Source organism: Hemicordylus capensis, chromosome 8 (assembly GCF_027244095.1).
Source record: "Hemicordylus capensis ecotype Gifberg chromosome 8, rHemCap1.1.pri, whole genome shotgun sequence".
NCBI lineage: Eukaryota > Metazoa > Chordata > Lepidosauria > Squamata > Cordylidae > Hemicordylus > Hemicordylus capensis.
In genome coordinates, this window is record NC_069664.1 from 28,151,122 (window position 1) to 28,167,862 (window position 16,741).

Below are 16,741 nucleotides of genomic sequence, written 5' to 3' on the forward strand. Positions count from 1 at the left end.
CTAAGACCTGATGCCCAACTATCTCACTCCTGTGCCTTCCTTACTCCCCGCTCCTTTTCCATCTATATCTGAATTGTGTTAGGTTTTAGGAAGATTTAATACTGACCTTACATGCATCCACACACATATGATAGTTAGGAACACTGTGTTGACGTTATCACAAGCTATAATTGAAATATTACTAGCAGTTCTGATTGATTGTTCTGTTTTCTGATCAGTTAGGTTGATGCTGTTGCTCTTTTATACTCCATAAAGCCCATTGAATTGTTTGAGAGTATTTTGGTCTTCTTTCTACTCTCGTGCCCAGACTATACATGGTCACTGTAAAAAGAACTGGTCTCTTTGTGACACTGGTGAGACAAGCCTAATTTCATATGCTAGCTCCGGAGCATATCTAGTGTACAAATCAGGCTTGGTTCACAACAAACCCTCTTTTCTCCAGTTTCAACTTTGCCTGTCACACCGTTGTCTCAGTACCAAGCAGCCTGGAGCAGGACACTGTGAGCTCAGATATAGAGGTTCCCATGATCATCACCCAACTGAAATGGTCCCCAAAACATACCTCAGTGGTAAAGTAAAGTGTGCCGTCGAGTTGGTGTCGACTCCTGGCGACCACAGAGCCCTGTGGTTTTTCTTTGGTAGAATACAAGAGGGGTTTACCATTGCTATCTCCTCTGCAGTATGAGGTGATGCCTTTCAGCCTCTTCCTATATCGCTGCTGCCCGATATAGGTGTGTCCCATAGCCTGGGAAATGTCCCAGTGGGGATTCGAACCGGCAACCTCTGGCTTGCTAGTCAAGCCATTTCCCCACTGTGCCATTAGGTGGCAAATAATTAAACATCCCTTCCCTTGTGTCTCCAAGAAGAAAGCTCCCAGCATTTTAAAACAATGTTTAATGAAATCAAAACAATACACGCACACACACATAAAATCTTCAAAATTCACACCTGAGTTATACAAACTGTTCTCCCAAAGAGAGAAGAGTGCGGGGAGTGGGCTGCAAAATATGTGGGGAGGGGGATAGTCTATTTACAACACAGCAAAAAACCCCACACCACCAGCACGACGCAATCATGGGTAGCAAGACGACAGTCCCTTGGCTTAGTAGCTAACCTGAGTACCCCATGGACGGTAGAAAACATCTGTTCAGACCCACGTCTCATGATCATCAGAAGTTTCTAATATTGATCACCAACGGATCTGCAGTGCAAGAAGGGAGTTTTCTATAAGGAATGATGTACCTTAAAAAAATAATAATTTTTTAAAAGGCTCTTTAGAAAGAGAATCTTCCAAGCCTGGAATTCTGCTCATCTCAGTTTTGCTTCAGAGGCGGTAGAGCCTGACATTGCAGACGTGGGTAACAGTCCTCTGACATTTTTTCAAGAAAAATGAAAAGCAGCTGAGGAGGGGAGAGTGGGTATGAGCAGAAGGGGAAAGGGCTGTCTTTCTGTATCTTTTCCCCCATGGGTGGGGTAACAAACCTGAAAAAAGGGCCTAAGGAGGACAGCTCTTACATGTGTCTGGTGGGTAGTATCTAGGTTGGCTGTTCTCTGGATCTTCAGACCAGTCTCTAAGGATACACAGTGCTGGATGGCCTTCTATACTCTTACTTCTGGTAGGAAACCCTCCCCAAAGGTGTGTCTTTCCCCAGGGAAGTTATAAGAAGCAAGGCAAGAAGTCCCTGTAGGGCTGCCCCCACCCCCGGTATCTTCCCTTCCCAGTCCCCACCATCTGCCATGCAGACCGGCTGGCAACTAAGGCTGTGTTCATCTGTACAGACAAATATTTCTTTGGGGAAATGGGAATGCCTTAAGCCAGCCAGGCATTCTCACACTGGGGTCTCCAGATGAGCTTGGACTTCAGCTCTTCTTATCTGCAGCCGTTGCAGCCATTGTGGCTGGCGGGAATGGGAGTTCTAGTCCAAAACCACCTGGGGACCAGTGTTCCTTGTAACAGGGATTCCCAGATGTTGTTGACTACAACTCCCATAATCTGCAGCGAAAGGCCATTGCAGCTGGGAATGCTGGGAGTTGTGGTCAACAAGATTTAGGAATCCCTGTTACAGGGAAGATTGCTGGGGACCCAACTTTGAGAACCTCAGGTGAATCCAAACTTTAACGAGGCTATATTGGCAGACCCCAGGGATCAATCCTGGACCACTAGGCCTTATAAAGCCCTGGCCTTTGCACTTGCTCTTCAGCCTGAAAAACCTGGCTTTGATGTGTGAATTCTGTCTAAGGTCCTGGGCCTCTGCCAGGATCTTGACCCCCGATAGGGACCCCTTTTGCTTTGGATCTTGACCCCTGCCTGGCTGTAACCATGCACCTCTCAGATCCCCAATTGCCTACTCTGGAATTTGACCCTTGGCCATTCTGGCACACACATGTGCTTCTGGACCAATTGGACTACAGTTGGCTCCAGAACTTGGACAGAAATTGGACTACAGAGTGCCAGAAGCTGACGGCCCTGTTGAGACTCTCTGATACCCAAAGACCCCTGGGCCAAAAGACTTCTGGGACTTTTTCCAGATGTACCTAAGAATTAAAGGAGAGCTGGTCTTGTGGTAGCAATAGCAATCATGACTTGTCCCCTTAGCTAAGCAGGGTCGGCCCTGGTTGCTTATGAATAGGAGACTTGATGTGTGAGCACTCCCTCAGGGGATGGAGCCGCTCTGGGAAGAGCATCAGAAGGTTCCAAGTTCCCTCCCTGGCAGCATCTCCAAGATAGGGCTGAGAGAGATTCCTGCCTGCAACCTTGGAGAAGCCACTTCCAGTCTGTGAAGACAATACTGAGCTAGATAGACCAATGGGCTGACTCAGTATATGGCGGCTGCCTATGTTCCTATGTTCCAAAGCAGGACGTTAACAGGCATTTAAACTGTGGAGAACTCACAATGTCGAGTAGACAGAAAAGCGAGATTGGATGCACCAATCCAGTCAGAAAAGCAACAGAAAAAGTAGACAGAAAAGCGAGATTGGATTGTCAGGGACAATCAATCATTTTGACTTGGAATTCTAAACCTCCAGATGTCAGTGTGCCAAACCAGATTCAACCCTTTAGTGACACTGATTTGGCCAGCTTTGGGGATCCTCAAGGAAGCACCTGCATGTTTAAGGCTGAGCACAGAGGTGGCCCTGTCACTTCCCTACACAAGAAGCACTCATGAGCTAGAAAGAGAAGGTAGCTGTCCTTCCCCATTACAGATTGTCAGGCATCAAATTCTGAGCAACAGTTCTAGGCACCAAAAGAAGAAATGTCTGAGGTTGACAAGATTATGGCTTTATGATGTGGCCCGGAAGCCGCACATCCACCCCACACACCCTCAACCACTTGGGGTTCCATCACAGTTTTCATCTCGTCGGCAGTTCTGCTCCCATCGAGTAAGGCCAAGGTCTCCCGGGAGACCTGCGACTCTTGGAAGGCACCGGAACCCCAATCCTTGCCTAAGCCACCGTTCCCGGAGAAGCGAGTCCATCGCAAGAAGTTAAGGGTCCCTTTTTCTACAGAGGAGAGAATGGTGGAGGCGGATGCTGCTTGGGGAAGGTTGCCTCAATGGAGGTAGGTTGGCTGGTTCCATCGGTACCACGATCTGTTCATAGAGACAAAGTATACATTTTAAAAAGGCAACACGTCACATGATTGTCCTGCTCTGGTTGCCTGAAATGGAAAGGCCTTGGAGAGGTCCAAGTTGAAGGGCTGGGAAAAGGCAACTAAGATGATCAGGGGCTTGGAGGAACTTCCTTACGAGGCAAGACTTCAACATCTGGGTCTTTTTAGTTTGGAAGAAACGGTGACGGAGGGGAGACATGATAGAGGTCTATACAATTATGCATGGTGTGGAGAGAGTGAATATGTGGATATTTGGGGGGGTGATGATATAGCGATGCTGGTTCTGCTGTCATGATCCAAGGCCGGGACTAGTGCTGGTCCTGCCTGGGCTTCTGACTCAGGGTTACAGGAGGCTGAAGCAGGCTGGGCCGTGACTGTTATTACTCACGGGATGTGAGCTGAGATACAAGACTGGGATGGTGATGTCTTAAGGGCACCCATTGAGGTCAGCCAGCCTTTTGTGGGTGCTTTCTCCACCTGAGATTGGGTTGGTGGGGTCGAGGGAAAGGGCCTTCTTTGTTGTGGACCCAGGGTGTGAATTTTGTGTTTGGCCTCCGGGTGCATTTACTAGCTGATGGTGTCTCTGCGCGTTGTGATTGGATTCTGCCTTAATTTGGTTATGTAAGCTGCTTTTCGAGAACGTCTTGGAAGGGGAAAGAGTGGGGTAATTTAATTTTCAATTAAATAAGTGAAAGCAAAGACCTGTAATGGAGGGCCAGACTAGATGTGACCTTGAGAGATCTGTGACTAGACCTCTAGCTTTCAAAATGCTAACACTAATAATTATTAATCAAATGATTAAATGTTAATCACAGCCACAGGGCTCTCCGATTTAGATTAGGATCATGGTGCTGGAAGAGAGGGTTAACTCCTTCCCTGCAACATTTCTCCACTCCTTTGAATCCTTGAAAATGAATTCTGCAAATGTGGGCCATTATGATAGACCAGGGGTTCCCAACCTTGGGTGCCTTGATAGTTGTTGGACTACAACTCCCATCACCCCCTGGCAGGGGATGCCGGGAGTTGTAGTCCAACAACTATCAAGGCACCCAAGGTTGGGAACCCTGTTTTGGACAGCCAGTGACACCACACTGGTGAGGGGAAGGCAACCCATGTGTGAGAGAGCTAGAATGCTGTCAAATAGGTCTTCTCCATCCCCAGGCAGATGTCTCCAATGGGCATCCTTACCTGCCTTTGTGAGGGTTTCCACCCATGTGAAATTTCCATGCTTGTCTTCCCTTGAGCCAGGCTCAAAGGCGAGGAGAGCAATTTCTCAGGGGGGGGGACATTCAGCAGCACAGAGACATCCACACTCCACCGACTGGGGGCCTCCCTCCCTCTCTGGCCTCCCCTCTGTGGCCCCCTCCCCTTGGCTCGGCTCCTCTTCCTTCCCTCCCCAGCCTCGGGCTGCTTTTCAGAGGGCTGCAGGGCAAGCCGCCTGCCCCTATGCAGTATTACCCAGGGGAGTTGAAACTGGACGGGTTCATGGCTGTTTTGGCATTGCTCGGGGACATGCCGGGGCTGCTGGCGTGGAGTCCCGTGCCAGGAGAGGAGGGCCGGCTGGAGCTCCCCGGAGAGCAGGAAGACGTCACTGCGGAAGAGAAGAAGCAGCCATTAAAAACAACCACAGCCACTGAGAGCCAAACGCGCAAGTCGGTGGCTCTGCACATGAAAACTGGTTCAGCCACATTGTTTTCCATCCTAGTAATTGCAGGTTAACATGCCATTTTCAGCCTCTCTCACTGCTGCGATTCTGGGCAAGGAGGACCTTCCTTCTGCAGAGGGATACACTCATGGGATTCTCCAAGCAAAAGGCAATACCGGGCGGCGGGGACAAAACCAAACCCCGACACCGAGGTCAGTATTGGGCAGTTGGATTGAATGGTGGGAATGGTGCAAAAAGAGGAGGATCTGGCCGGCAAAACATACCTGCACCATGCATAGTGCTGTGGACGGGCGTAATAGAGAGGGGACCCAAAGATCCTGAGGTAGAAACCTAGAGAAGGAAAACAATCAAATGAGGCCTGGGAAGTGATTGGCAGGAGATTTAGGAAGTGGAGCATGGTATGAAACAACCCCAGTTCTTGCACAATGTAGTGCCTTCCTCATGGAAATGAGGTCAAGGGAACACCCCGAGACATGAAATGAGAATCAGAGTGAAACATCTGGCTGTGTCACTAATTCAGAGCTTGCTGATGCTCTCCACGACAGACACTCGGGGTGGTGCCTGCTCTGTATCAATCAAGCCCAGTCTGTATGGCCACAATACACCAGCAGATTCTCCCCTACAAGCTGCACTGAAATGCGGGGTGCCATACAGACGTAGAGCATGCCTTTGCCTCTCTGCTGAGTAACCACAAGCAGACCTCACAACCAGGAGGGGGATATCTGGGTCCAGGTTGGAGGGTGTGAATCCCAGCCATTCCTGCCAAGTACTACACCATGCCTCAGAAGCTCTGCTGCCCTCCCTCCTAGAGTTCTGAGGGCTATATGATAATTAAATAAATGTGTTGTTGCGCTCTGCCTTCATTCCAGGCTCTAGATGTTCTCGGGCACTCTGCACATGCTCAATGACATGAAGTTCTGCATGAAGGCCAGAGTTTCGGGACTAAGCTCGGATCCTGAATCGGGTGCTCAGGTCTAGATTGGGAGGTCCATCTTTTGAGGCAGATTCCCTGCATCCCTGCAGATTTGGTGAGAAGTACCCTCTTCCAATGCAATTGAAAGAAATGTTCATCCCAGAGCAGGATCTTGCAGGGAAGCAGAAAGTGATGGCCTCATACTGTACCCATGCTCCTGTAACCCGCCTGCTGCATGGTGACTCTTGGTCAAGAAATTGCTTTTTTCCTTGACTTGTTGCTTTGGTACTTGGAGGACTCTTTGTTTAGATGGCTGCAGAGCCAAGCTTTGCAGAAAGCAGAGTGGATGGGTCACCATCAGTGCTCTCCTTGTTGACTCAGGACCGATGAGTCAGGAGAAGGTGTTTTCCCCACTGATTCAGCGCCACCAACATGGAGCCCTTCCTGCTGAAAGCCCTCTGGACACAGAACAAGGGTGCTGGGTGCTACGGAAGGCTGTGGTGATGTGATTTCCTCTGGAGCATCATGAGAAATTGCTGCCTAGTCTGTTGACTGATGCTCTCGGCCACAGTTTCAGCTGGATACCAGTCTTGATGAATAATAAAAAGTAGGCAGCATTTCTAAAGTGTTTTAAAATGTCTAAAGAAGTCTTTAGGAAAAGGAACTGAGAGCATTTCTAGACTGCAATACAAAGTGCTGGAACAGCGCTTTCCCAAGCATGTCTTGCTGTCTTTCCACACACTTCACTGGGCTTCTGGAATCCCAGCCTGTTCAGTTTTACTCACTGTCCATACATAGAACAGGGTCTTTGCACAATCTTATTAGTGCCACCTGCTGGCCATCTCTGGCATTTAGTGAAGAGCCACCCTTCACCATAAAAGTAGTAGGTCTTTATGAAATGCAAGAGCTGGCCAGCAGGGGGCCCTAAGGAAATAATGCCAGGACCCCTGAGTAACGGCTCCTTCCCATTCCTTCCACTTTGGGTTATTATCAAAGAGTCATGGTCGATGCCACTCGGTTCTGCAGCTCTTACCAGTCTGGAGTTATAGAGGGGTGATTTGATGGGAGAGGGTATTGGGCAGCTGATGCGTTTCTCTTTCTGGCGCCGGTTGCAGAACCAAACCCGGACCACTTCCTTTTCCATGGACAACTGCTCTGCTATCATGGAGATCTCCTCTGAGCTGGGCTTGGGGTTCTGCCGAGAGAAGGTCCAAGAGGAACAATGGAAACACGTGGAGCAACCTGCGGGCATCATACTATGGCCCAGAATGCTGCAGCAGCCCTGTCTACACTGACTGGCAACAGCTACTCCAAGGTTTCAGGCAGAAGTCTTTCCCAGCCCTACCTGGAGATGCTGCCAGAGAGGGAACCTGGGACCTCCTGCATGGGAAGCAGATTCTCTTCCACTGAAAACAGTATTTTCCCAGCACTACTACTAGTGAAGGTCTTTTTAGCTGGAGATCCCAGGGATTGAACCCGCAGGGCCTTCTTCATGCAACACTTGTGTTCTAGCCCTGGGCTATAGGCGGTCTCCAATTTTAGTCCACAATCCTTCCTTCTAGTCAGGTTTTTAGTGACACCCCCCCCCCCCCCCGCCGCCCACTTCACTCTATGAGGCTTGCATAGATCACTTTTCTTACATCTTGGAATCGTTTCTCCAGCGTGGAACGGATGTTCGTCTCGATGCTGGTGCGTTTCTTTCTCTTGCGCCCAAACATCTCACTCACAGATGGGTAGGAGCTGGGGGTGCTTACAGAAGAGTCCAAAGGAGAAGATTCTATGGGGCAGGGAGAGGGGAGAAAGGAGCCAGATATCAAAAGGGGTTGAAAGACAATTTATGGATTGAGACAAAGATTGTGATTCTGTAACCACTGGGGGGGGAATCTTAAGGTGCTCTCACAGCCAGTTCACATGGCTGCGATTTGGGTGGGACAATCCAGCTTCAGGAGCTTCCTGGTTTTTGGTTGTGTGTTATCAAAAACCTTAGGTAGGAAGAGGGAAGGGATGGCGAGCCAGGAGATGGGTAGGATGGCACATACATAGCAGTTATCAAGATCAGAGAGCTCTTGAGAAGAAGTGCTGGAATAGCACTTTTCCAGGCATGTCTTACTCTCTTTCCACACACCGCCAGGCTTTGGGGATCCCATGGACTGTACAATTTTCACTCACTGTCCATACACAGAGCAGGTTCTTTGCTCAATTGTCTCAGCGCCACCTGCTGGCCAGCTCTGGCATTTAGCAAAGAACCACCATTCACCATGCTACCCAGCTCCTGGCTTGCAGATGCTTGCTCTCCTCTACTCCTACCTAGGTTTTTGCTAGCAGATGATTAAAAAACAACAACCAGGAGTGTGCACAGCTCCCATGGCTGCGCAGGATACTCAGTTTACAACTGGGTGAACTGGCGGTCAGTTCACTTCAGGCAAAAGCGAAGTCCAGCACGCATGACCAACGCTCCGTATGAATTGCAGTGCATGCCCCAGGAATGTTTCCCAGAAGCCTCTGCAACATGCTGGGATTTTTCAGCCCATGACTCAAGAGAGAAAGCGATTCCCTGAAGCACAAAGCTTCAAAAAACCCTGACCAACAGAGCCAGAAAAAAAAAATCCTGGCAAACTAAAAATAAAAAATAAAAAAAATGGCACATTAGTTTACGATGTTTGGCAGCTTCTACTATTACTAACGGGAACACCATACAATCCCTGTTGGGAGAATGTGCGCTATCACCCCCTAGTGGCTCAGTGGTGTGGTACAGTTGCTGTCTTTCCCAACATAAACCACTGTGTGTACCTGCCTAGATTTGTACCTGCCTAGACAGACAGATAGGATTTAGCTTCCCCCCTCTCATCAAGAAGTCTCCAGCCTCTGGCCCATGTTGAAAAAAAACTAAACACCAATAAATTTAGGCAAGGTCTGCAGAGCCTCAACGTGTCCTGAAAGAGATGGAGATTTCGACATATTCTGCAAAGTGATAGGTGGACTCCTTTGTCTATTAGGGGGGGAAAAAACCCAAACCCTTGTGCTGCTGAGCCTTACCTGCATCACTCAGCCACTTCTCCAGCAGGGGTTTTAGCTTGCACATGTTCTTGAAGCTCAGATTGAGAGCCTCAAAGCGGGAAATGGTGGTCTGGCTGAAGTCATTGCCATACAGCTTTCCCATAGCGAGGCCCACATCACCCTAGAGAAGGCAGAAGGTGGTCAGGAAAGGGGCGCAGGCCAGGAGAAGGCTCCCTCCCCACTCCACACCCTTCCCAGTGCTCAGGTCACTGGCTTGGAGACGAGCAGCTCCCTTCCCACCCTCGCCACTCCTGTTCTTCTCCCTCGTAGACGCCAACGTTGCACAGAGGGAAAACCGGGGCATATCCGTTGCACCCCAGATGGTCACACCAACAGGAGTGGCACACGGAGTGTGACTTGGGACTTGCAGTCCCAGCAGGTGCGGATTAATGCAAAGGCAGAGGCGGCATCAGCCTACGGTGGCAAAATTTGAGAAGCGGCAGCAGCAGACGCTCCAGGGAGTAGGGGCAACCGGGCGAAGGGAAAGTCCCCCCTTTTGCCCCCTAAAGATCGCTGGTGACGGGATGGGGCCCAGTGGTGGCAGCTGGCTGCAGCTGCAGGGAGGGTGGGGTGTGTGTGTCAAAAACCTATTTGCCAATGGGCGGCAAAAAGGTTGATCTGCCCCTGAGTCCCAGTGCAGTCCCCAGCAAGAAAATATGCTCCCATGGGGCCTGAGATCCCCAGTGATTTGGACAATCCAGTCACTCCCGCTGCAGAAATGCAACAGAACAATCTAACCTTAGAGGAGTCTTGTGATCGTGTCTCTGTGTGAGTCCCTGCTGTGACTCAATGGGACGACAGCACAGTGCCAGACGATACAATCATAGCATACTCTGGTCCTACAACTTGAAGAGTATTCCTTCTATCGGCCTCCTTCGGGGATGCCCAATCCACAGAGGAGGATCCCTATGGCATCTCTGCACGAGTCATGGTTCTGCCTTTGCTGGGGGCAAGGGTTTATAATCTGCTGCATTTTGCCATCAGCTATGATCACATCAATGAACAATTATTCCTGATGCAGCGATGCAACTGAACGATCCATCCCCAGAGGAGCCTCCTTGTGTCCCTGCAATGAGTTACTGCACTGGTTTTGCCTCCTTGTAGTCAGGTAAGCCTGCCACGTCCCTACATGAGGCACAGGCCATTGGGAAGCAAACACAGAACAGTGACTCACTCAGAAACATAAACTGTTTCTTCCTCTAAGGACTGGTCATTTGGAGACATTCACATTCTAAAGAAGTACACTTTTAGGAACATAGGAACATAGGAAGCTGCCCTATACCGTCAGACCATGGGTCTACCTAGTTCCATACTGCCTACACTGCCTGGCAGCAGCTTCTTTGAGGTTTCAAGCAGGAGTCTCGCTCAGCCCTATCTGGAGATGCTGCCAGAGAGGCCTTCAGCACGATGCTCTCCCACTGAGCCACAGCCGCATTCCCAGAAGTGGCCTTCATGGGTCTCCCATCCAGGCACTGGCCACATCAAGACCTGCTTAGCTTCAGCAAGGTGGCTGTATTGTGTGTCCGTAGACCTACAGTATGTCTAAGTGCAAATGAATTGTGACTCCAATTTCATTCAGAAAAAGGCCCTGGACAGACGTAACGTGGAACTGAGGGTCCAATGGACCAGCGGTTCCCTCCTCCCCCCGCTTTCTTGTCCACTTCCAGACATGCAGGAGAGAGCTGCCTCTCTGCTGCAGCAAAACTCCACTCTGGACCGAAGGTTCAGATTGGAGTTCGGGGAGGGAAACCGTGGGCCCCTCTCCGCAGCAAACTCCATTTTACCGAATTTGGACGTGCGAGAAAGGAGACCGGAAGTGAAGGCACCTCCAGTTTCCTGTTACATCTGAATTTGGCAAAAGTGTTCCTTGGCTAACACAAGTTTGGGAGACACCAGGAAGCCAGGGTGGGGACAGAGCTTCCCTCTGAATGCAGTAATCTGAGTGGGAAGGCTCTCGCTTCCATCTCACCTGCGTGAAACCTAGTTTGATTCGCCTCTGCTTAAAGGTCTTGGCAAATTTTTCCAGTTCCTCTAGGTCATTGGCTTCGTCTGTCACCGTCGAAGATGACAAGTGCTTGGAAACATGTAAATGCTGCGGGACCTCCAGGTGGGGCTCTAATGCTGGCCCAGGATGTCCGGGACGCCCCACGGCCTGTTAAGACACAACCCAGCACAGGATCTCCATCACCTGAAAATCTGAAATGGCCTTGGATTTTTTATTTCGGGTTTATTTATACAGCCTGCCTTTTCAGCTTGGGGCGGCTCACCATGAAAGAAGCGAACATGTTCTAAAACAGCTAAAGACAACCATCAGAGGAGCCTGCCAAAAATACTATTAAAGCTGCCGCATAAAAATGAATGAATCTTCGTCAAAGCAAAAGGCAAACTAAATGTGTTGTTAGTCATTCTCCCTGGCCTGCTTGCCTTTTCTTACAGAAATTAATGCTTCTCCCATCCATCCATCCATCCATCCATCTATTGTTCAGTTTTTATACTGCCTTTCATAATATATCTCAAGGTGGTTTACCAAAGATAAAATACAATAACATTCCATAAAAGTTACATTTAAAACCTTAAAATCAACAAATAAAAACCACACACACACACACACACACACACACACACACACACACACACACACACACACAGAGAGTAACAGTGGCCAGATCGGCCTTCTTGAGAAAGGGTGGTTCACTAGCTGGTTCACTAGCCGGAGCTGTGCAAAGGCACCCCTGGCCACCTCCTGCACCTGAGCTTCCAAAAGCAGAGCAGGGTCCAGCAACACCCCCGAGCTGTGCATTTGTTCTTTCAAGGGCAGTACAACCCCATCCAGAGCCGGTTGAATCACCATGTCCCAATTGGCTTTCCTGTCCCATTTGGCTTTTGACCAGTAGCACCTCCTTCTTGTCTGGATTTAGCTTCAGTTTGCTCGCCCCCATAAGGGCTACAACCTGGATTGGGACCAGGGGAACTTTAATAGGGGAGCAGGTATTCAAAAGGAAACCCTCTATACTCTTAAGCAAGGATGGGAAGTATCCACCCTTTTATCACCCTCCTGGGACAGACTAAATGGCATTGTTAAGCAGCCTTTTCCTCAGTGATTGCTGATCGAGAATCAATGCAGGGTTCCAATCTGCTTGGACGGTATCACTTGAGACTGCAGGAGAGGGGTCCTGCCTGTTTAAATGCAGGGACAAATCCTCCCTGCAAGTAGGCACATCAGGGGAAAGGTTCTAGCTTAACTCTTGCCCAGATGTGTCCCTTTTCTGCTGGGAGAGAGGCTTATACAATGGGAGAGAGTGGAAGCCTGCACATATTCACCTGGGCTATTTCTTGGCCCAGGTCTGATGGTAAACCCCAAGCAGGGAATTCTTGTCCTTCATTTTGTGTTTCATCGGTGCATTTTGCTCTCAGCTTAGGTATCCCGCAGTGGGCCCAACCAGGCTGCATTTTGTGGCCCTAAGGATAATGGGGCTGGGTGGCTGTTGTTATTTTGCAGCACCCCGGGGAACTGCCGGAAATAAAATGTCTTCCGATTTAGCCCTTAGATTAGATTAGGGTTATGAGAGAAGCCAAACCCAACACTTCTCCCCATGCTTTGTGCTGGGATTGGCTCGACGTGATCTCAGCCACAGGCTCCAATTCCCACGCTCCTTCCAAATGGAATATCCCATTTAGTTCCAAATTCCATCCTCTAGGACACTCAGTGCTATGAATGTGACCACATGCTTACTTCTGCTTGCTCTCCATTGCTAAAGCAAGGAATGGGGGCAGGGGGGGCGGACTTTGGCCATAGAGCTTTGAAATTCCTGAAGTCAGAACTGAATTAGAGCAGGAATGAATTTGTTCCCCAAATACTCCGCAGAACTACTGTGTGAATGTGATGCCAAATTTTCTTCAGATAGCCTACCATTGCTTGACTATTCGCAGAATATTTGATACCTGCTATTTGACAGCCCAAGTTTGATAAGTGGCAGTATTCAACAGTGGCCATGCAATGGCACGTAGTATTTGACAATCTGTGGGAGCTGACATGCAATGGGATTTGGAATCTGACAAGTGTTTATTGTTGCCATGCAATGAGATTTCATATTTGACAGTTTATGAGGTTTCATATCGGATGCCTGTTCAAATGGCCAAAGAGATACCAATGAATCAAAAGCAGTTACATTTTGTAGCAAAATGCTACATTCAATATTCGCATGAAAACGTTGAAGTCAACATTGGATTTTCAGAAGGAGAAACTGGGGCATATGCTGAATCTTTGAGAACATTCTTAGCTCCAGACTAAGAACAGCCCTCCTGGATCAAGGCCTCTCTAGTCCAGCATTCTGTTTTGCACAGTGGCCCACCAGATGTCTTTGGAAGCCACCCAGCCAGGAGATGAAGGCATGCCGCATCTCCTGCTCTTCTGCAACTGGCATTTGGAGGCATCCTGCCTCTGAGCCTGGAGTTAGCCTATAGCCATCAGGACTAGTAGCCATTGACAGACATGCCCTCCATAAATTTGTCTAATTCCCACTTAAAGCCATTCAAGCTGGTGGCCATCATCACATTCCATGACAAGGAATTCCATAGATTAATTATGCACTGTGTGGAAAAGTGCTTCCTTTTGTCTGTCCTAAATTCCCTGGCCTTCCATTTCATGGGATGACCCCTTTCGCCCGCCAAGAAGTGCTTACCTGAGATGCTAAGCTGTGACCATGTTGTGGAAGAAGGAGGCTACTCTGTTGCTGAGGAAAGGAAATTAGATTTGATTGCAGAGCTGTAAAAGAAAGGGAGAGATTGCATAGGTTGTTTCATCTCCTCTTGAAAACCTTCATTTCTTAAACCAAGGGCAGTATTCCAGGGAAGCAAGTACTACCAATGGTGCCTGCATCAACCAAGTCCTTCCATTCTCCAGCAGAAACTGGATCAATCCAAAGTATTGCATCATCTATTTGGTTTCACTCTGGGCATGTTCACTCATGCTCATCAATCAAAGCATTTGCTTCCCAGCCAAAGGGAACATCTGTTGCCAGTGCGTCTCATTTTTCATTTGCTTATGACATGGGTTTCTTCCACGAAGGAACCCAAGGTGGTGCATATGGGATTCCCAGATGGTCTTCCAATTGGCACTGGCTAAATTCAAGTCACTGTAACGTGTGCCTGCCGACCTTGCCTTGGAAGTCCAGGCGATGAAACTGTAGCTTGCTTAAGGCCACTGAGTGACACCTGAACCACTCCAGAATAGCTAGGGATCCCAGAATGCATTGCAATGCCATCAGAAATGACATGCAAAGTAGCTTAATTGCATGCCATCAAACAGGCAAATTGACTGCCTTCTGGTTTCTCATTATGCCTTTCCAAATTGGGCCTTTGGCTGCCTTTACTAGGGAAGATAACATCTCAACACTGGGACCTGCTGCGAAAGATGAAGGCAGGCAAGCAAGAGAAAGAGGAGGTGCTGCAGCTCATTTGCAGCTCAGCCTGATTTCACAATGTGCGTGACAGACGCACGTATCAGCAAATCAAGCCCTGCTGAGATGCATGCCTCCGTATCCCCAACAATGCTCTGCATGAGCTGCTGCCCTTTTTGTCAAGTGCACCCTCTACTCATTGAACCTTCACTTGCATATACGGAACTTGCACTGAGTCAGACCATCGCTCAATCGAGCTCAGGATTGTCTGCTCTGACTGGCAACACCACCACCTTAGGAAGATGTCACTTCCTACTGAACTTTTAAATGGGCGATCAGACCTCGGACTTCCTGCATGGAAAGCATGGTCTAAGGCCTCTCTTCTCTTAGGCTCATCTTGCTAAGACCTCTCTTCTTCTGCAGAACTAATGATGGGTAAACTGTCCTCAGCTCAGTCCATAGATGGGTCACCAATTATGAATATTAGAGAGTGGTGGTGGTAGAGGAGATCAACTCATTCCTCCCCCACGTAGAATTCTAAATTAACTCAGTTGCACTGTGTTAAATTGGCTCAAAATCTCCCTGCTGTAATTTGTACTGAACACCCAAAGCACTGAGAAGGAAGGGCATCCCTCCTAAACATCTCCTGGGAGGAGAGCTGGTCAGGAGAGGAGAGCTGGTTTTGTGGTAGCAAGCATGTCTTGTCTCCTTAGCTAAGCAGGGCCCATCCTGGTTGCATATGAATGGGAGACTAGATGTGTGAGCACTGTAAGATATTCCCCTCAGGGGATGGAGCCACTCTGAAAAGAACTTCTAGGTTCCAAGTTCCCTCCCTAGCAGCATCTCCAAGATAGGGCTGAGAGAGATTCCTGCCTGCAAGCTTGGAGAAGCCACTGCCAGTCTGTGAAGACAATACTGAGCTAGATAGACCAATGGTCTGGCTTGGTAGAAGGCAGCTTCCTACGTTCCTATGTTCCTATGAGGATGTTTCCTTTGCTCTGGTGTGAGCAATATTTGGTGTCTGGGACTTGGACTAAAAAGAGATTCTTTGCAGATGGCTACCATGTCTGCTTTTCATTCCAAGAAGCAGAAGAACCTTGAAGGAAACAGAGGATGATGTCCAGATTAATTTCCTCAATAGTGCTACTCAAGAGCTATTCTAAAGAGATACTAAATTTCAGTAGGACTTCCTCTAGCAAATGTAGTCAGGACGTCAGCCTGGGTTTCTGGGGCTAGGTATTGCATCTGAACATGATGAGTTGGGCAAATCTATATTCCCAACTGGGCAATTATACGTGTTGGCGACATTGCTCTGTGGCGCCATTTTCTTTGTTTACTGAAGGGTTTGCATCAGAGCTGAAGCTCATGTGCTCACCGTCTAGAGTAGAAAAGCAGTCTGCACCCAGCTCAAAGGACAGAACGCTTTGCGGGAGGGCATAGGGGTGGGCGGACCAAAGGTTCCTGGGTTCACGTATTGCTGACAGCACTGTCTTCAAGTGAGGGAGTGCTTTTTCTGTTATTGAGAACTGAGTCACAGTATGAGCACACATGACCGTGGTTCCCTCCCCGTTACCTAATTATTGCAGCCCGTCAGCTGGTTCTGTAGCCCTTCCTTTGACAACATCAGCTGAATCCTTGCTTCAAACCTTATGTCATGACTCCTCAAAATTAAAATAAATAAATAAATAAATGAGGGGGAAAAACCAAATTGTCAACCCCAGAGGGCTGGGTTTGGGCATTGTTTCATCAGGAAGGCACCTTGCAAATTAGGGGTATGCATATCAATGTAATTAAGCACGCAAGCCATCCGTGGGTCTTGCAAAAGCCAGACGGCTCGTATCGACGTTTAGTATCTTGGCAACTGTCAGCGAGATAGGATCTAACGGAGACAGACAGAAATTAGCCAGGTGGATTCACCATCTACCTGCAGCGTGGGTGATAGACTTAAAGGAGCGAGCATCTTCCTGTAACTCTGCTGGGATGGGAATGTGCCAAGTGTGAATGAATACATTACAATTCATCCAGAAAGGAAAGGGTTAGAGAGGGAGGGACAGCTGCGACTCCATGTCTCCAGGGATGGCAGGAACCTGGATCGG

At 48.8% G+C, this 16,741-nt stretch overlaps 1 protein-coding gene across 1 annotated transcript in view; it reads right to left on the reverse strand.

Moving 5' to 3' along the window:
* Positions 1-3,459: 3,459 nt before the first annotated feature.
* The window catches only part of POU2F3 (POU class 2 homeobox 3), a 64,326-nt gene continuing 51,044 nt past the window's right edge, over positions 3,460-16,741 (reverse strand). Inside the window, exons 5-12 of the mRNA XM_053269926.1 lie at positions 13,929-14,011; positions 11,216-11,398; positions 9,226-9,367; positions 7,830-7,966; positions 7,223-7,384; positions 5,540-5,606; positions 5,069-5,201; positions 3,460-3,590 (exon numbers count right to left, since the gene is read on the reverse strand). Of these exons, the coding sequence (XP_053125901.1) occupies positions 3,551-3,590; positions 5,069-5,201; positions 5,540-5,606; positions 7,223-7,384; positions 7,830-7,966; positions 9,226-9,367; positions 11,216-11,398; positions 13,929-14,011 (947 nt within the window). The 3' untranslated portion in view covers positions 3,460-3,550. The remainder of the gene's footprint in view (positions 3,591-5,068; positions 5,202-5,539; positions 5,607-7,222; positions 7,385-7,829; positions 7,967-9,225; positions 9,368-11,215; positions 11,399-13,928; positions 14,012-16,741) is intronic.